The sequence below is a fragment of the Nycticebus coucang genome, chromosome 2 (assembly GCF_027406575.1).
Source record: "Nycticebus coucang isolate mNycCou1 chromosome 2, mNycCou1.pri, whole genome shotgun sequence".
NCBI lineage: Eukaryota > Metazoa > Chordata > Mammalia > Primates > Lorisidae > Nycticebus > Nycticebus coucang.
In genome coordinates, this window is record NC_069781.1 from 165,215,084 (window position 1) to 165,236,155 (window position 21,072).

The window sequence follows — 21,072 nt, forward strand, 5'->3', positions numbered from 1 at the left end:
CCTGAACACCCCTGTGTAACCAGCACCCAGATCAACAAAAGTGCATTTCTGTACCCCAAACCTGCCACATGGCCACTAAATTGATACCTACTCAAAGTAACCACCATCTTGACTTCTGACAGCATAAATTACATTCACCTTGTTTTGAACTTCCAAAACATGAAATTATTAACTTGAGAAACCTCCCGATTTCCTGGATTTTTTGCTTATGTTTGTGAGATTCTCATAGTTTTTGTTTTTGTTTTTGTTTTTTTTTTGGGGACATAGTCTTACTTTGTTGCCCTCAGTAGAGTGCCATGGCACATAGCTCACAGTAACCTCAAAAAGCTCACAGCAACCTCTCTTGGGCTTAAGGGATTCTCTTACCTCAACTGCCCAAGTAGCTGGGACTACAAGCACCCACCACAACGCCCAGCTATTTTTTTGTTGTAGTTATCATTGTTGTTTAGCAGGCCTGGGGTGGGTTTGAACCCGCCAGCCCCAGTATAGGTGGCCGGCATCCTAACCACTTAGCTACGGATGCCTAGCCCCATAGACTGTTTTTTATACTACTAAACGCAATATCTCCCATTACGAGCCTGAAATGAAAGTTAAAGAAACTATAACTTACACAATTTCAAAAAATCAATTTGGTGTCTCACTGTAATATATGACATCAAAGAACAGAAATTTATAACATATAATAAAATACATGAGGTCTGACAATTAAGTTCATGAACTCATCCTAGAAAAAGTGCTACATACCTCATTGCTGAACATCACTATAGTCACCTTTGAAATACTCCCCCTGGGAAGCTATGCACTGACGCCAGTACCTAGTCTGCTCTTCAAAGGAATTTTGGAGCCGTTTTTCTGAAACGACCATCAAAGCTGTCATCAACAGCACACAAAACATGCAACAACATGGCTTGACGTCCATAGCTCACTGGTTAGGGCACTGGCCACATACACCTGGGCTGGCAGGTTCGAACACAGCCGGGCCTGCTAAACAATAATGACAGCAACAACAACAAAATAGTCGGGTGTTGTGGTGGGTGCCTGTAGTCCCAGCTAGGCAGAGGAGGCAAGAGAATCGCTTAAGCGCAAGAATTTGAGGTTGCTGTTAGCTGTGATGCCACAGCACTCTACCAAGGGTGACAGTAAGACTCTGTCTAAAAAAAAAAAAGAAAAACAAAACAAAACATGCAAGAACAATAATGAATGCCACTCAATAAGATACTCCCACATGTTATTATGAACACAGTTGTGAGACACCGATATAGCAAGGTTACCAACTTGTTTGCATAGCAGTGCATTGTAAGCGCTGGTGGTACATTCAAACTTAACTTGTATGATGATAACTCTGGTGGCCATTCCAGAAAAGGAGTTCCAAATTTCTTTGAAGGATGGACTAGGTGCGAGCAATGATGCATAGCTTCCCAAGGAGTACTTCAACCCTGGTGATCAATGGGGTGACAGATGTCGCAGCCAGATTGCCCTCACATCCCCAAGGAGAATACTTCAAAGGTGACCATAGTGGTATTCAGCAAGGAGGTATGCAGCACTTTTTCTAGGATGAGTTCATGAACTTAATTATCAGACTTTGTATGTATTTATACACACATAATTAAAATTGTATTTGTATATAAATAATGTAATTTTTCTGAGACAGAGTCTCATTCAGTTGTTCTGGGCAAAGGGCCATGGAGTCATAGCTCACAGCAATCTCAAACTCTTGGGTTCAAGCGATTCTCTTGCCTCAGCCTCCTGAGTAGTTGGGACTACAGGCGCTCACCACAACACCTAGCGAATTTTTTTTTTTTTTAGTTTTTCTAATTATAGTATAGGCAGATCTAGCTCTAGCTCAGGTTGGTCTCAAACTCCTGAGCTCAGTCAGATGATCCACCCAACCTCAGCCTCCCAGAGCGCTAGGATTACAGCATGACCCAACCACACCTGGCCAATAATGTAATTTTAATAAAATTAAAATATCATGCTGACATATGTCCGTGTGTCAATTATGGGGCATAATGACGCTAAAGACGTGATGAAGTCTCTGATGTTTGTACCCATATTTTGAAGCTCCATAAGATGGCAGCTATAATGCTTTCCAGCAGAGGAAAGTGAGTATCCTTGCCCTCACAGTGTGATTTTCCTAGATGATAATGACTGCTGGAAAAATTATGACTCAAAATACTATCTTCCTTATTGTAACGTGACAATCACATTCTTGGAAAATTTGCTACACATTAAAATTGTGCAAAAACTACTTCGTGGTGCCAGATAAAATGAAGCAAGGTTGTAGACTCAAATAGTGATAAACATTGTTCACCTGTCTGAACATCCAGGTGTGACATTCAAAGGTTGAACAGAATTCAAAAAATCCTTTGTTGTGAGAAATTGTGTTGGGGGACACCTAGCACCCCGACCACCCCATATGTCAACCATGTGACAACCCTTCTTGGAGTCCCTCAGTGATCTCCAAGATGGTACAACATATCTAGGGGCTGAGAGGGGAGGCCACGGAGGTGGGGGCAGGAGCGCCAAAAGAAGGCAGCAGGGTAGAAATTGAGTAGGCCTGAAGGAGGTAGAAGCCCAGGTGAGAACATCGATGGGGGACTCTAAGCCAGGGCCTCCCACAGCCAGGTCCTGGAGAAGCAGGCTAGTGTCTGGGGGCAGAGGGTGAACCTATGTGAATCCTTCTGCCCACCGCCCAGAACATCTGCTGCAGCTTTACACATGGCCGCCAGAGGGCGTAGGATTCACGAGGATCTAGGCTTCTCCGGGCCCTGCATAGACATCTCCCTTGACTTCCCTGGGCCCCCAAGAGCTATACCGCCCCACACACACACAGACAGGGGGCTGGGGCGGGGGTCCTGTCATCCATAGCCCTTGTGGGGATCTCCATGGACTGAGAACCCACCTAAGTAACACTTCATAAGGATTATGGGGCCCTCATACATACAATTAAATACAAAAATAATACAAAATGATACTAAACTGGCAAGTAACTCTAAGAAAGGTAAACATCGTTCTGATTTCCCTCATTCCCTCATTTCCAAGAATGTTTTATTTTAATAAAATATTACATAATTTTTTTGTTTTTTTGAGACAGAGTGTCAAGCTGTTGCCCTGGATAGAGTGCTGTGGCATCACAGCTCACAGCAACCTCAAACTCTTGGGCTTAAGTGATTCTCTTGCCTCAGCCTCTCAGATAGGTGGGAATACAGGCGCCCACAACAACGCCCAGCTATTTTTGTTGTTGTTGTTGCTGCAGTTGTCATTGTTGTTTTAGCTGGCCTGGGCTGGGTTTGAACCCATCAGCCACCGTGTATGTGGCCAGAGCCCTACCCACTGAGCTAGGGGCACCACCATTACATAAATTATTTGAAAGCACCCTCCTTTGGTGCCTCTGAGAACATCCTCCATGTGCCTGTGGGGTGACCCAAACTACCCATGAATTTATTAATCAGACCCAAAACCTTTTAGGTGGATGTGATTCTCATTCCCATTTTGCCCAGGACATATCGAGGATCAGATTGATTAAGACATTTTCTCTAAGGCTAGGTGCAGTGGTTCATGCCTGTAATTCCAGCACTCTGGGAGGTTGTGGCAGGTGGATTGCTTGAGCTCAGGAGTGTAAGACCAGCCTGAGCAAGAGCAAAACCCCATCTCTAAAAATAGCCCAGTATAAGGTCCAACTTGTGGCTCATGCCTGTAATCCCAGCACTCTGGGAGGCCCAGGAGGGTGGATTGCCTGAGCTCGCGGGTTTGAGACCAGCATGAGCCAGAGCAAGACCCCATCTCTAAAAATAGCTGGGCATTGTGGTGGGCGCCTGTAGTCCCAGCTACTTGGGGAGCTGAAGCAAGAGAATCACTTGAGCCCAAGAGTTTGAGGTTGCTGTGAGCTATGATGCTACAGCACTCTATGGAGAATGACAAAGTGAGACTCTGTCTAAAAAAAGAGTAAAAGTATATCCACATGTAAAAGACTGAAACTGGACTCGCACCTTTCTCCACTCACAAAAATTGATTCAAGATGGATAAAGGACTTAAATTTAAGGCACGAAATGATAAAAATCCTCAAAGAAAGAATAGGAAAGGGCGGCACCTGTGGCTCAGTCGGTAAGGTGCCGGCCCCATATACCGAGGGTGGCGGGTTCAAACCCGGCCCCGGCCGAACTGCAACAAAAAAATAGCCAGGTGTTGTGGCGGGCGCCTGTAGTCCCAGCTACTTGGGAGGCTGAGGCAAGAGAATCGCTTAAGCCCAGGAGTTGGAGGTTGCTGTGAGCTGTGTGATGCCACGGCACTCTACCGAGGGCCATAAAGTGAGACTCTGTCTCTACAAAAAAAAAAAAAAAAAAAAATATATATATATATATATATAAAGAAGAAAGAATAGGAAAAGCACTGGAAGATATCAGCCTGGGGAAAGACTTGATGAGGAAGACTGCCATGGCAATAGCAACAACAGCAATAATAAACAAATGGGATTTAATTAAACTGAAAAGCTTCTATGCAGCCAACAAGACAACAACCAAAGCAAATAGACAACCTATTCATTGGGAAAGGATATTTGCATATTTTGAATCAGACAAAAGCTTAATAACCAGGATCTATACAGAACTTCAATTAATCCACAAGAAAAAAATCAACAATCCCATACATCAATGGGGAAGAGAGATGAATAGAATCTTCTCTAAAGACAACAGATGAATGGCTAACAAACACATGAAAAAATGCTCATCATCCCAAATTATTAGAGAAATGCAAATTAAAACCACCTTGAGATATCATCTAACCCCAGCAAGAATGGCCTATATCACAAAATCTCAAAACTGCAGATGCTGGCATGGATGTGGAGAGAAAGGAACACTGCTGGTGGGACTGCAAACTAATACAACCTTTTTGGAAGGAAGTATGGAGAAACCTTAAAGAACTCAAGCTAGACCTCCCTTTTGATCCTGTAATCCTATTACTGGGCATCTATCCAGAAGGAAAAAAAAACAACTTTTATTATAAAGACACTTGTACTAGGCTGTTTATCGCAGCCCAATTTACAATCGCCAAAATGTGGAAACAAGCCTAAATGTCTTTCAACCAGGAATGAATTGGTAAGCTGTGGTATATGTATACCATGGAATATTATTCAGCTATCCAAAAAATGGAGATTTTGCAGCATTTGTACTAACCTGGATGCAGGTGGAACACATTATTCTTAGTGAAGCATCACAGGAATGGAGAAGTATGAATCCTATGTATTCAACTTTGATATGAGGACAATTAACGACAATTAATGACACAGTGGGGCATGGGGGAAGGGGAGACATGACAGAGAAGGAGGGAGGGGGCGTGGGCAAGGAAAAGAAAGAAAGAAAATAGTGACTAATTCTCACATAAATTGGATTTAATTTTGACCAAAGTACATTACTTAAGCATTAATTTTTAATTCAACTTGTTAATATGTTGTTTAGGATATTGCATCCTCATTTATAAGTGAAATATGTTTATAATTTCCCCTTTAAAATAATATATTTTCTCCAATTTTAATATCAGGTGTATCCAGATTAAGTAGAATGATTTTGAAGTATTTCTTCTTTTTCTATTGTCTATAAGATTTAGCATGATCTGTTTTTTGAAATTTTTTTTTTTTTTTTTTTTTTGTAGAGACAGAGTTTCACTTTATGGGCCTTGGTAGAGTGCCATGGCATCACACAGCTCACAGCAACCTCCAACTCCTGGGCTTAAGCGATTCTCTTGCCTCAACCTCCCAAGTAGCTGGGACTACAGGCACCCGCCACAACACCTGGCTATTTTTTTGTTGCAGTTCGGCCAGGGCCGGGTTTGAACCTGCCACCCTCGGTATATGGGGCCGGCACCTTACCGACTGAGCCACAGATGCCGCCCTGTTTTTTGAAATTATCTTTTACTTTTATTTATAAATATTAGTTGTCTATTTTTTGAGACTTTGGAAAAAAAATAGGAAGAAGTTAACTGATGACTCCATACTGAACCTCAGAGTCAAAGCATTCTATAATAGACATACTCTTATATGACAATGTGAATGTTTCTTTCTTTGCATTATTATTATTGCTTAATATTTTGATGCAGCAATCGTCTGATTTCTCTTCTGAATGTATTTATTGTTTGTTCTTTACGAGGTTTTTGTTTCTAGTCCTTATCTTAAACATTGCTATTGTTATTAAATTTTAAGCCTTTTTAATTCTGTGAAGGCAAAAGTGGAAACCTAATAAACACATGTATATGTTAAAAAAAGAAAAAAAAAAGCCCAGGTACTTGGGAGGCTGGGACAAGAAGATCTCTTGAGCCCAAGAGTTTGAGGTTGCTGTGAATTATGATGCCATGGCGCTCTATCAAGGTCGAATGAGGGACACTCTGTCTCACAAAAAAAAAAAAAAAAAAGGAAGGAAGGAAGAAAGGAAGGGAGGAAGGGAGGAAGGGAAAGGAAAAGAAAATTGTCTTCCTGATCACTTGCTGTCGTGCCAGGACAGTGTCAGTTCTTGATAATAAGCCAGTGGAGGGGCAGATTTGGACCCTACCAACACTTACACACACACACACACACACACACACACACACACACACACACACACACGCCCTCCCTGCCCCACACATGCACATACCCACAAACATCCACGCTCCTTCCCTCCCTCCTTCCCTCCACGTGCTCTGGGCAATCAGACGCTCAGTTTTCTGCAGTCCGTTTGCGCCCTCTGGTGTTCTTCTTTAAAGCTGCAGCTTGGTCTACAGTGATCTTGGTCTATGGTCCATCCTAGTCTGTGGTCCATCCTAGCCCGAGATCCCACCAGGGTCTGAGCCTGGCTATGCAGGGAAAGACCTTTGCACAGCAAGCTACTACTTGTCAACTACAGTAGAACCTCCATAGTTGACCAGTCACCTACACTGACTACTTAAGCTGATCTAATTTTCAAAGATCAAACATGCACCGCATGTACTAAGGCCTAGTTTCTTATGTTGACCATCATGTTGACCTGTTTGTTACAGTCCCTTGGGTGGTCAACTTACTGAGGTTCTAGTGTGTTTTGCTTATTTATTTATTTATTCATTCATTCATTTTTTGAGACAGGGTCGCTGTCACCCAAGCCAGAGTGCAGAGGGTCATGACAGCTCATGGTAACCTCAAACTCCTGGGCTCAAGTGATTCTCCTACCTCAGCTTCCCAAGCAGCTGGGACTACAGGCACCCACCACCACCCTCTGCTAATTATTCTATTTTTTTTTTTTTTTTTTATAGACAGGGTCTTGCTCTTGCTCAGGCTGGTCTTGAACTCTTGGCCTCAAGCAATCCTCCCACCTCAGCTTCCCCGAATGCTAGGATTACAGATGTGAGCCACCTTGCCAGCCTATTTTAAATATTCTTGCTGTTGTTTGTGCTCCTTCTTCGCTAGTGCCCTACATTCTTGCTTCCTATCTGGTCAGGAGCTCCAGAATTGGGCAGAGCAGGCAGCTGACCAGTGCCACTGAGTACCAGTGGATTACCAGGGAAATGACATACATGGAGGACTGAGGCAGTGGCCCACTGTTCCTCAAAGGTGTGGAGGATAAAGGAGGGTATTCCAGGCAGGGGAACAGCAGGGGCAAAGGGCTGGAGGCAATTACATGGAACTGAAGGTTAGAGGGAGAAAAAGCAGAATTAAATTTGACCCAGTCTCCAGCATAGCCAGGGAATGAGGGTGCCCTGATTACAGTGACAGTTCCTATTTCTTCAGACAGAAATAGCTCTGGAGCCAAGGAAAGGAGGACAGCTCCACTCCAACACCCCGCATACTTCCCCCTGCAGTCACCACACAGCTGGGGGAGCATCTGCCCCCACAGCACATGTGGGAATGGCTACCCCCATTCAGCAGATGGACAAATGGAGGTACTAAATTTGGTTGGGGCCCCTTGCACAAGTCAATGGCACATTGTGCTAGAGTTCTTGGGTCTGCTTGACCCAAGACCCAGCCTCTTAAACTACCACATCACATGAGGTACCCAGTGCCAGAGGGGGTTCTTATCTTTTGGGAAAGCAGATATAAAAAATGGTCAGGGGTTTTGTACTTGGTACATGGCAAGGGGTCAAAGCTGAAGTGACCCCTCTGATCCTCAGCAAGGAAGATAAAATACTCAGTTTGAATTCTCAGCCTTCTCCTGAGAAGTGGGTTTTCAGGTTTGTAGGGTTTGGTTTTTGCTACCGGCTGATTAAAGAGTGTGTGGCTTCCCCTGAGTGTGTTTGAAACAAACTAGCCCTGCATTTTCCATGGGGGTGGGGAATGGGAAGAGACTAGGCTCAGACAACACCCATACATTATTAGCACCCATGGAGAAAAGACAATGTATGGGTATATTTAAATTACAGTTCTTACTTAAGATAACTGAACAAAAACACAGCACGGCAGGAGGCTATCTTCCTTGGAGAAGTGTCCAAAGAGCTCTCCCTCTGGCCTCAGAGATGCCCAGACTGGCCCCTCAGACTACTGAATGTGGGAAGCTTCCAGGAGAGTGGGTTGGCTGTGGGTCCAGAAAACAGGGTCCAGACTCATCTCAGCCATGAGCATAAACTGGGATGGTGGGGAACTTGAAGAAGTCAGTTTTTATACTTTAAAGAGTGAGTATCTTTTATTTTTTCTAAAGGGGGGAAGGAATGGCTAGATGGGTGTCACACAAAGTCCACAGGTTCTGCCAGATGTGACTAGCTTTTACAGCAAAAAGGATGGAGGCTGATGGTGAACGATTTGGAATTGCCGCAATAAAGTTGGATGGATTCCTTGTACTTTTTCAGAGCCTTTACTAAAGCCACTGTGCATTGTGTCTTCCATGGGTGGGTGGCGGGTCTTTTTCTTTTCTTTTCTTCTTCTTCTTTTTTTTTTGCAGTTTTTTGGCCAGGGCTGGGTTTGAACCCACCACCCTCAGCATATGGGGCTGGTGCCCTACTCCTTGAGCTACAGGCTCCGCCCGGGTCTGGTCTTTTTCTCTCAGAACATTTTATGAGGTCGTGGTCCGCAGAGCATGCTTTGGGAAAGTATGGCTGAGATGCCCTCCATGTTCTTTCCAGCCCTGGCTCAAGAGTTGAAAATGAGGCAAGCAAGCAGCCCTGGTCATAAAGTCCAAGCCCTTCCTTTGGCCCACAAGGCTAGGACCTTTGCCCCTGCTGTTTTCTCTCATGGAATGTGTTCTACCAGATAGAGAGAGCCAGGGCTTACTCCCTAAATTCTTCAGATCTCTGGAAAGCTTGACGTCTCATCTACAAGGACAGCGCCTCCCATCCCCCAGGGCAGACCCAGATGGGACTGCCTTCTTCCCAGATGCCTTCCTAGCCCCAGCACGGCTGCCCCTCGTGCCTTCTTCCAACCCACTCCCATATGTATGTAAGACAGACATTTTGTGGGTTTTCCTGGTTATTAAATGCACACTGCGTGTTAAATAAATAAATAAATAACTTAGAAAGGTAAAGAAAGTGAAAGTCCCTACGGAGTTTCATGACCCAGAGATAAGCACTGATAACTGCTGGCTTGTGTCCCACTAAACTTTTCTCAGCACGCAAACTTTTCTCAGCCATGCACAGGAGGAAGAGGAAGGGAAGGAGAAGAAATGCAAAAATCATCGTTGTATCAAAACGCCCTCTCTTCTTTCTTGTAATGTTTTTCCCACTTGATGTCCTGTCCTGGCCAATTTTAACCCCGAGCTTGGCGTCCTGTTCTCAAACAGGGGGGTCTCTGCTCAGACCCACGTTGGGTCACTGTGGCCCCTGGGGGTCCGGGCGCTGACATCCGCCTTCCTGCCCCTGGGTGCAGCCCACAGCGCCCCACCTGTTCGCTCCCGCCAAGGCTTCCCTGAGAGTGGCGGGGAGGGGTGCTGGGCACCCGCGGATTCTGGAAAGCTCCCTGGGTGTGATATGCTGGGGCTCAAAGACCACACTGCCTGCTGCCAGAGCAGGCACCCGGTTCTCCCTGGGCGGGCGCCTCTGGGCCGCGAGCTCGCGGGGCAGCGCCCCCTGCTGGCTGCCTCCCCTGCAGCCGCGGCCACTAGTTCGCGCCCCAAGCTGGGCGAGACTCCTCCTCCAACTTCCTCTTCCCCATGCGGGACTCCCGGGCCTGTTCTCCTCTTCTCCAGACCTACTTTCACCGAAGGACGTGAATCATTAACAAACTGGACTGCAAATGACAACCACCAGGCCCACACAGCTGACCTTCAAGTAGTTGTACAGAGGCTCAGAGAAGACGTGGGTGGCCAGGGTCACACAGCAAGTAGGTGGCAAAGCTGGGCCTCAGGCTTGGGACCCCCAGGTGGATGGAAAGTTCTGGCCCCACCAGTGAATAAGGATGTAATTGCTTTGCGTTTGGGGCACTGATGGCTTCAGCTTTGGGTTCGGTTGCTGCAGGGTGGGGGTGGGGGGGTCCGAGATGGTGGGAGGGGTTGAAAGAGCTTTCCCCCATTTGGAAAAGCCTTAAGGAGACTGAGAAACACAAGTCATGTTTCCCCCAAAGGGTCTGCCCATCCTCCAGAGAAGACGGGGGCTTCAGCTTTGGCTTTAGCACTAGGAGCCTAACGCAAGACTTTTGAGGCCACTTGACAATGCCTTTAAGTGGTAAGACTGTTAATGCTGTTGTTTCAGAGCAGATTTGAGAAAAGGGCTGAAGAAGGACTTGTATTTTTCTTTTTTTTTTTTTTTTTTGTAGAGACAGAGTCTCACTTTATGGCCCTCTGTAGACTGTCATGGCATCACACAGCTCACAGCAACCTCCAACTCCTGGGCCTAAGCGATTCTCTTGCCTCAGCCTCCCGAGTAGCTGGGACTACAGGCGCCCGCCACAACGCCCGGCTATTTTTTGATTGCAGTTCAGCCGGGGTCGGGTTTGAACCCGCCACCCTCGGTATATGGGGCCGGCACCTTACCGACTGAGCCACAGGCGTCGCCCAGGACTTGTATTTTTCAAAAATTCCCAAGCCTTTGGCACTAGCACAGCTTCAAGACTTGCTAAATGGCCCCTAAGCTTGCTGCTGTAAGGGACTGGTAGCCATTCCCTCTGAAAGAAAGGGGTCCTGTAGGAGGTGGGGTGTGTGTGCCCTAGTTGTGTGGCCAGTTCTGGAAGAGAAAAGTGCCAGGCAAAGTCTGGTTGACTAAAAGGTGGTGAAGTTAAATCACTCAATTTGGGAAGGCACAGGTCTCTGGGATAGTGTCAGGGCACCGATGTACTCAGACAAGCAAAAAGGCTCTTCTGGGTTTATTCAGCTCCAGGAAGTAGAAATGCCATGGAACTGCTGCAAGGGCAAGCTCTTCTTATTGGCAAAGAACTAAGACACCTGAGGCTTTTACAAATTCTCCCAGATATCAGGTTACGGTTTTTTGTGTGTTTTTTAGCTTTTTGTTCTGGTTGTTGCAGTTTGGCCAGGGACCAGGTTCGAACCTGCCACCCTCAGTATGTGGGGCTGGTGCCCTACTCACTGAGCCACAGGTGCTGCCCAGGTTACAGTTTTGATAGACTAAAACTGGCTGCTGCCATCTCGGGTCTTCCTGACACAAAATCATTTTCAAATTCAACTTTCCCAACATTCCACAGAAAGTCTTGTTTGCATATCTAAGGAATCAGAGGACTTTGCTAGAATCATCTAAGAGAACCATTTCCCTACCCTAGTCACTCAAGTGGCTGCTTTCCAAATAATTCTGCTTTTTTCCTCCCTGATTATACAAGTTAAGCCAGATGGAGTCATGTCTATTTATTGTAGAAAATTCATAATGTTCACATTTGTCTCTTTAGGATAAATGAAAAGAAGTGGAATGATTGGATGAAAGGTATGGCCCACTAGGTAGCCTTAATTTACATTCCCACCTCCTGAGATGGCAGCGCCCACTCACCAACATCAGGTATTCAACCTATGTTTTAATATTTGTCAGGTTGATTGACAAAAATCAGTAGGTCATTTTAATTCACACGTCTCAGATTTTGAGTGAGGCTTGAATATTTTTACATGTTTTTTCAAAAAATGCCAGTTGAGCTGTGCATTCCCTTTACCAAAGGAGATATAAGTCCTTTTTCTTCATTTTTCTTTTTTTTGTAAGACCTTGGGACAAGGAAGCCCTGAGATACAAGAGGATGGGCTTGGGCTGGCCATCATATATAGGGCGACTGAACTGGTTATGGTATTTATTTATTTATTTATTTATTTACAGAGTTGCACTCTGTCATCCTGGGTAGAGTGCTATGGCATCACAGCTCACAGCAACCTCAAACTGTTGGGCACAGGCCTCACCCTCCCAAGTAGCTGGAACTACAAGCACCTGCCACTACACCTGGGTAGTTTTTCTATTTTTTTTAGTAGAGATGGAGTCTCTCTCCGGCTCAGGCTTGTGTTGAACTCCTGAGCTCAAACAATCCACCTGCCTTGGTCTCCCAGAGTGGTAGGATTATTCGTATGAGCCACTGTGCCCGCCTGATTATGGCCTTTAAATGAAAGTTCCAACCACACAAAATCCTCAGGGGTGCATTTTTACTTTAGAAGTGTGTGTCGTGGTAGCTTAGAAAAACTGAGGTTTCAAACTTAGTGGAATGATGTAATTTTTCTCAGGAAAGTAGAGGGGGCAGCCATCTGTGTTTCTGCAGTAGTCAGCCCAGTGCTTGACATATTGTGGGCACCCATAGCTGCAGATTGAATAATTAAACACAGTTTCCTCTGTCCTGAAGGACTGAAGGATAACCTTTTATAACCCCAAATGAACTAGCTGTACAGGGGGGAAAAATTATACTTTCCTGTTGTCTTACACCCATTTATTAGAATCCTTTAGAGTTATTTTTAGTTTGGGCTGAAATATTTCCCTTAACATCCAAGAAGAGAGGTGTTTTTTTTTGTTTGTTTGTTTGTTTGTTTTGAGACAGAGTCTCACTTTGCCACCCTTGATAGAGTGCCATGGCATCATAGCTCGAAGCAACCTCAAACTCTTGGGCTCAAGTGAGTCTCTTGCCTCAGCTTCCCAAGTAGCTAGGACTACAGGCCCTTGACACAATGCCTGAGACGGGGTTCTTGCTCTTGCTCAGCGTGGTCTTGAACTCCTGAAGTCAGGCAATCTACCTACTTTGGCCTCCCAGAGTGCTAGGATTACAAACGTGAGCCACGCCTGATCCAGAACAGAGATAATGAAAATCCTGACTTAGATCTTCCTGAAAGGGTTAAGGGTGAATGCTCCAGGGCAAGGCCGATAAGAGCAGTTTTATTGCAGACATGACCTTGGGTCCAGGCAGGCTGGCTAGGCTCTCCAGGTAAGCCAGTGTATCTTCCTTCTGGAAGTCAACATTCTCATGGATCCAAGTGGCTTTTTCTGGTCATCCTCCTATTTTTCTCTGCCTCAGTGAAGGGCTCCATTTGACATACCACAGTTAGAAGGGTTCTATTGTAATAATTCATAAAGAAGCAGGTGATAACTGGAATCCTTAGGACCAAAAGGTACTGTCTATTTCACTGTACCAACTGCTAACCAGGCTGTGTTAATTGTCAGTGGCAGGCCAATGTAATTGTCAGTTCAAGGCCCAGAGGTTGGTTAGAAGCCAATGAAGACTTTAGAGCAGGAATTTGAGTTGTGGATGGGTTGTTCTGGCTGCTCTGTAGAGGAAGAATGGTTAGGAGCAAGTGGAAGGTGGCCAACAGGACACTAGGTGAGAGGCTTGGTGTTGGATGGAGAGACATTTAGGAGGTAGGATTGATTTTTTTTTTTTTTTAACCTGTCACGGACTTGAAGCTCAAAATTGATAGGAATCGGCCGGGCAAGGTGGCTCACACCTGTAATCCTAGCACTCTAGGAGGTCAAAGTGGGAGGATCACTTGAGTTCAGGAGCTTGAGACCGACCTGAACAAGAGTGAAACCTGACGACTTGCTTTTTGGGAGGCTGAGGCAGGAGGATTGCTTGAACCTAGGAGTTTGAGGTTGCTGTGGGCTAGGCTGATGCCATGTCACTCTAGCCTGGGGCAATAGAGTGAGACTGTCTCAGAGATAGATAGATAATATTGAGATTGACACGATCAGAAAACTGAAAAGAGAGAAAAGGAGGCAGAGGGAAGATGACCAGCGGGTTTGGTTCTCTGTGCAGATGGTGGGGCCATTATTGGGTTAAGGGAGAAGAGAGGGAGAAGGTTTGGCAGGAAAAGACTGCAGGCCAAATTGTCTGAGGCGAAGGTGTGGCCTCCAGGGGAGGGTGTGGCGCTTAGGAGAGGGATCAGGACTCGTCGACATTGAAACAGCGAGGAAGCCGTCCGTGCGTAACAATAGTAAGTAACTGGAGAGACAGCTCGGTTTGGAGTGTGCAGAGTGTTTAGGCAGCATAGTTGGAGTACTCAGGGTTGGGACTTCCTGGTCCAATAGCCCAGCGTTGAAATGCCGCCAGAACCCAGGCGAGGGAAGGGGCGGCATTGGGCCTCCGGGCCCCACCTCTCGGCATGCCTCTCGCCCTCTTCAGCTATTGGGCATTATCTCTGTCCGTCAGGGGCCCGCCTCCGCAAATGAACCAATCAGAGATGGCGGGAGGGCGCTTCTTTCTAGAGCAAGGGTCCCGACTAGGGGCCACTTGGGTGAGGTGAAGCCCGGGTGGTGGCAGCTGTAGTGCTTTGCGCAGGCGCGGAACTGACGGGACCGACCGGCTGATATCTGCGCAAGCTGGTGAGAAGACAGCGAGGGTCCGAGGTAGGGAAGGGACGAGCAGGGAATGTAGACGCTTCCTTCCCCTCCGACCCTCGCCGGTGCTTAGCCTTCCCGGCCTGCGGCACCGGCTCAGGTGATGGGGAGGAGAGCGAGGTGAGGTGAGGTGAGGGGGCGGGCCTGCAGGCGGGAGAGACATGCTGCGTCCGAGACCACGATCACCCCACTCGTGCGCACGCGCCACGTGGGCTCACGGACTCTGGCACCCGCCCTAGCTGCTTTGACCCTTGGAGCGCTCCTGAGAGCTCGGCGTCCCGACTGTTTTACCGGCTAGGAAGCTGAGGCTCCAAGTCATCTGGCAGCACCCTGCCATGACACGGCCGCGCCGGAGTCTGAGATCCTACTTGGTGGACTCCAGAGCCCACACACTCGTGTATGCAGCTGTGGTCAGAGACCTGAATTTGAGACCTGTTTGTTCTCTTTTGGGAGACGCAGTTGTTTCTGTCCTGGCTGCGGTGAACCGCCTTGCGTGGGGCACCGCTGCCTGCCTTTCTGCAGGGGCCGGGAGGGTCCGGTGCCCTTGGCGCTCCCTGACCGAGGCTCCCAGCCAAGTTCAGCCGAGTGGGCTGGCGGGGTGAGGAGGAGGAAGGAGACGGTCCTCAGTGCTGGGAGCTCTCCACATCGATCCCAACAGACAAGATCTGAAAACGGGTGGGAAACGCTCTTCCTCCCAGGTCACCTCAGAAAAATTAATTATAAACGAGCAGCTCCCTCCCACCCCCCTTTTGGTTTAAGGTAAAATTCTACCAGAGGCTAATGAAGGAAGGAAGAAACTAAAACGGTTTCTTTCACACCCTTGTAGAGGCAGATGTGAAGCCTTTGAACATCAGTTTGGCAATGAATCTACACACCCTTTGACCTACTGTTTTTCTCGTTTGGGAAATAAATAGAATAAAACCTAAGTAGGGAACAGGTTACTGTGGAAGACAAGGAGTGTTGTTTGGTGTTTTATAAATAGCAAGTTAGTGAAAATGGCCTCTAAGCCCCCAGAAATTGAAAATAGTTATGTAGGGCGGGGTCTGTGGCTCAGTGAGTAGGGCGCTGGCCCCATATACCGAGGGTGGCGGTTTGGAACCCAGTCCCCAGTCAAACTGCAACAAAAAAACAGCCAGACGTTGTGGAAGGTGCCTGTAGTCCCAGCTACTCCAGAGGCTGAGGCAAGAGAATCGCCTAAGCCCAAGAGCTGGAGGTTGCTGTAAGCTGTGAAGCCACCGCACCCAACTGAGGGCAACAAAGTGAGACTCTATCTCAAAAAAAAAAACAAACCAGAAAGAAAGAAAATAGTTAAGTAGGGGCGGTGCCTGTGGCTCAGTCGGTAAGGCGCCGGCCCCATATACCGACGGTGGCGTGTTCAAACCCGGCCCCGGCCAAACTGCAACCAAAAAATAGCCGGGCGTTGTGGCGGGCGCCTGTAGTCCCAGCTACTCGGGAGGCTGAGGCAAGAGAATCGCTTAAGCCCAAAGATGGAGGTTGCTGTGAGCTGTAGAGGCCACAGCACTCTACCAAGGGCCATAAAGTGAGACTCTGTCTCTACAAAAAAAAAAAAAAAATAGTTAAGTAAATTGTGATCATTTATGATGACACATAGCCATTAAATGTAATATTGTAAAAAAAAATGCTCTTAGGCTTGGCGCCTGTAGCTCAGTGGCTAGGGCTTTGGCCACATACACTGAGGCTGGTGGGTTTGAACCTGGCCTAGGACCTGCCAAACAACAATGACAACTAGAACAACAACAAAAAATATAGCCGGGTCTTGTGGCGGGCACCTGTAGTCCCAGCTACTTGGGAGGCTGAGGCAAGACAATTGCTTAAACCCAAGAGTTTGAGGTTGCTGTGAGCTGTGACGCCATGACTATGTTGAGGGTGACATAGTAAGACTCTATCTCAAAAAGAAAAAAAAAATTAACAGGAAAGCAAGTTTCAAAATTGTGGCTACAACTATATAAAAATATGTACAGAATGACTGGAGAGGTATGTGCCTAACATTGTAAGTAACTATTATTATTATTATTATTTTGAGACAGTAGGGACTCTTACTCCAGGCTAGAGAGGCATGGCCTAGACCTAACTCACAGCAACCTCAAACTCCTGAATTCAAGCAGTCCTCCTGCCTCAGCCTCCTGAGTAGCTGGACTACACACCCATGCCACCAAATCTAGCTAATTTTTCTATTTTTAGTAGAGATTGGGTCTTGTGTTTGCTCAGGCTGGTCTCAAACTCCTGAGCTCAAGAGATCTTCCCACCTCAGCCTCTCAGAATGCTAGGATTACTGGCATGAGATACCATGCCTGGCCAAGTAACTATTTTTTTGTTGTTTTTTGAGCAAAAGGATCATATTTCACTAAATCCTCACAAAACCTTATGAGATTAGAATTATTCCCGTTTCACAATAGATAACTGGAGCACAGAGAGTGAAGCAGTGTTTCTGATGCTAGATAGCTGGTGTCATACCTAATTGTACTATTTGGTCTCTGAAATATCACATTTAACCGTTATTTGAAGACTTATTATGTGCCAGGTACAAGGAAGGGAAAACTGTAAGGCAGTCACAGTTCCTGAATTCATGTAGCGCATAGACTAGTAGGAAAGCAATTATTTGTAATCCTTTTTAAAAATGTGAGACAAGGTCTCACTATATTGCCCAGGCTGATCTCAAACTCCTGGGCTCAAGAGATTCTCATGCCTCTCCAGTCTCCTGAATAGCTGGGATTTACAGACTCAGAGCATATATATAAATGAATACTTGGTCCCCTGGGAAGAGTGTGAACCTGGAAGCTAACTGCTGTGCTCAGGCGAGAGAAACGGTTTGGAAGGAAAGGAAGAAGGGTCCTCTAGGTCATCTGGGAGGAAAGAGTGAAGCCTGCAGTTGCTGTTGTAGCAGCAGAGTGGATAAAAACCTGTTTTCCAAATTTTCTGGAGTGTGTTTATGTGTTAATGGAGAGTAAGGAGACAGCAATTCTTTTAGTTTACCTTAAGTTATTTTTGTTCAGGGTATTGGCAGATTTTCAGAAGTCAGTATCGTTAAACAATTAAATTTAAACTCTTTAATTTTCAGGTTTAAGAAGATCCTTTTGTCCTGAAAGAACACATTTGCTGCTGTAGTTTCAGAATGTCAAGTACTGTGGCCTACTGGATTTTAAATTCTGTAAGGAACAGCATTGCCACATTTCAAGGGGGTAGACGTTTATACTCTAGGTATGTCTCAAATAGGAGTAAATCAAAATGGAAGCTCTTTTCTCAGGTGCCACTCACCCTAAAAAACAGTCCCCCATGTGTTAGCTCTCCTCTTCAAAAGGCATACAGACACACATCCACAGAGGAAGAAGATTTCCATTTACAACTTAGCCCTGAACAGGTAAATGAAGTGCTTCGAGCTGGTGAGTCAGCCCACAAGATTCTCGACCTTGACAGCGGAGTCCCAAATTCAGTGTTGCGGTTTGAGAGCAACCAGCTGGCTGCCAATTCCCCAGTGGAGGACCGGCGAGGTGTAGCCTCCTGCCAGCAGACCAGCGGACTGATGTTTGGCATCTTTGATGGACATGGTGGTCATGCATGTGCTCAAGCAGTAAGCGAGAGGCTCTTCTACTATGTGGCTGTGTCCCTGATGTCCCTCCAGACCCTAGAGCAGATGGAAGGAGCAGTGGAAAGCATGAAGCCCCTGCTGCCTATCCTGCAGTGGCTCAAGCACCCAGGGGACAGTATATACAAGGATGTCACATCAGTACATCTTGACCACCTCCGTGTCTATTGGCAGGAACTGCTTGACCTACATGTGGAAATGGGACTGAGCATTGAGGAAGCATTGATGCACTCCTTCCAGAGACTGGATTCTGACATCTCATTGGAAATCCAGGCCCCCCTGGATGATGAGGTGATAAGAAACCTGTCACTCCAGGTTGCTTTCTCTGGTGCAACAGCCTGCATGGCCCATGTTGATGGAATTCACTTGCATGTGGCAAATGCTGGTGACTGCCGGGCCATCCTTGGTGTCCAGGACGACAATGGCATGTGGTCTTGTCTGCCCCTCACCCGTGACCACAATGCCTGGAACCAGGCTGAGCTGTCCCGGCTAAAGAGGGAGCATCCCGAGTCAGAGGACAGAACAATTATCATGGATGACAGGCTGCTGGGAGTCCTTATGCCCTGCAGGGCTTTCGGGGACGTCCAGCTAAAGTGGAGTAAAGAGCTGCAACGCAGTGTCCTGGAGAGGGGCTTTGATACTGAGGCCCTCAACATTTACCAGTTCACCCCCCCACATTACTATACTCCTCCCTACCTGACTGCTGAGCCTGAGGTCACATACCATAGGCTGAGGCCCAAGGATAAGTTCCTTGTGCTGGCCTCAGATGGCCTGTGGGACATGCTGAGTAATGAGGATGCGGTGAGACTGGTGGTAGGTCACCTGGCCGAGGTAGATAGGCACAAACCAGACCTGGCCCAGAGACCTGCCAACCTGGGCCTCATGCAGAACCTGCTGCTGCAGAGGAAAGCCAACAGGCTCCTTGACACTGACCAAAATGCAGCTACACGTTTGATCAGACATGCCATCGGGAGCAATGAGTATGGAGAGATGGAGCTGGAGCGGCTGACAGCTATGCTGACATTGCCAGAGGACTTGGCAAGAATGTACAGGGATGATATCACTGTTACCGTGGTGTATTTTAACTCAGAATCTATTGGTGCATATTACAAGGGAGGTTTTTAAGACAAAGTCTATGTCGCGAGGTTGTGGCGTCATAGCTCACAACAACCTCAAACTCTTGGGCTCAAGCGATTCTCTTGGCTCAGCCTCCCGAGTAACTGGGATTGCAGGTGCCCGCCATAATGTCCGGCTATTGTTTTTGTTTGTTGGTTTGTTTTAGCAGGCCAGGGCTGGGTTTGAACCCACCAGCCATGGTGCATGTGGCTGGCATCCTAACTGCTGAACTACGGGCACTGCGCCATAAATGCTCTTCTAAAATATTTTCAGTTACTCTTATACTAGCTATCCAAACCTTACTGTTAAAGGGCAGGCAGATGCAGCTTTCTAAATAATTAACTAACATGAGGGAGAAAAAAACAGCCTAGGTTTAAAGACAATAGCAATGATTTCATCTTCCCAAACAAGAGTTTTGATCAGCTCTTGTACATATGGAGGGCAGAGCATAAAGACTATAAAATTGGCTTGGGCTCATGTAGCCCAAGTCCTTTTATGAAGATACTATTAAATGTGTCAGCCTGATCCTTCAAAGGGTAAATCTAATTATGATTCTAAGAATAAAGAGCTTCAGGATCTTCTGAGCTCTTGCTGGAAAATCTGCAAATTTAATAATTGCCCTGATTTACAATCATGGATTTCTAGACTATGATGAGAGTTTTTGTTTTTCATTTAAATTACTAAAGCCTAGGTTTACAAAGCATACTACACGACACTCTTCTATGCAATATCCTAACTTTTTTTGTGGTTATACTTATGAAAACATTTTGTAATACTGCATTCTAGTTCTAGAGTTTATCTTAAAACTGAATCTTTAAACTTGCAAACAGGCCTACAGTAAGCATACCTTGGATGACTTGTTTTAGTTTTCAGCTGAGCAGGAGCTATGCCTGAGAACCAGCTGAATTTACTTGTGCAGCTTTTAGTCTCTACTGAGTCCCAGTCCTGAAACTCTGATCCAGTGTAGGAGGTAACTAATCTAAGCCTTAACTCCTGGCCTTTCTTGCATTAGTAAAATGTCCTCCCAAGCTTAGTCTCTGGGGGTTTATGCTTAGCATTTAACCTTTCTGATGATACCTCTCAAACATTCTTTTGTTAATTCTACCTAATACAGTCCTTCTACCTCTGTTATGCTACACCCAACCCTGCTCCTGCTGCCTATATTTTAAAAGAATGTTCCCTGTTTCAAAGGATTATAGAAAGAGGAGAGAAACAGGTGGTAGGTGTGAGGGAGCAGGTTTATTCAGATAGTAGATTTAAGATTCAGCTCTCAGGGGCAGTGCCTGTGGCTCAATGGAGTAGGGCGCTGGCCCCATATGCTGGAGGTGGCGGGTTCAAACCCAGCCCCGGCCACAAACAACAAAAGAAAAACTGCGAAGATTCAGCCTCAGTCTGGAGAGGTGAAAACACACAGGCTTAAGAAGAGTCTCCAACAAGGGATTAGGGAGATCAGTGACTAATTCTCTGAATCCTGTCCTGAGAGGGAGGAGGGAAACATCGGATGGGACACACTGGCCTCTAGACTGGCAAGTGAGTAAGTTGCCATTGCTACTCCTCAGGAATTAGACCATATTTAGTATAGGACTTGGGGCAAAAATAAAAAATGTGACTTTTAATGGTTTCTGTGGGCTGCAGAGTCTTTATATTTACTTGAAAATTAAACCACATGGATCCTTGTGGAGGATGAATCT

The 21,072-nt window shown here is 46.3% G+C and overlaps 1 protein-coding gene across 4 annotated transcripts; it reads left to right on the forward strand.

Moving 5' to 3' along the window:
* The first annotated feature begins 10,087 nt into the window (after positions 1-10,087).
* Positions 10,088-20,752, forward strand: PDP2 (pyruvate dehydrogenase phosphatase catalytic subunit 2). Of its 4 annotated transcripts, XM_053603580.1 has the most exons (3): positions 10,088-10,246; positions 11,759-11,865; positions 17,741-20,752. In XM_053603580.1, the coding sequence occupies exon 3, from the start codon at positions 17,795-17,797 to the stop codon at positions 19,388-19,390; it is 1,596 nt and encodes a 531-aa protein (XP_053459555.1). In that variant the 5' UTR covers positions 10,088-10,246; positions 11,759-11,865; positions 17,741-17,794; the 3' UTR covers positions 19,391-20,752. The 4 variants fall into 4 exon arrangements, with proteins under 4 accessions (XP_053459555.1, XP_053459546.1, XP_053459540.1 ...); XM_053603571.1 differs by lacking the exon at positions 11,759-11,865; XM_053603565.1 differs by lacking the exons at positions 10,088-10,246; positions 11,759-11,865 and adding an exon at positions 13,756-14,670.
* Positions 20,753-21,072: the final 320 nt, after the last annotated feature.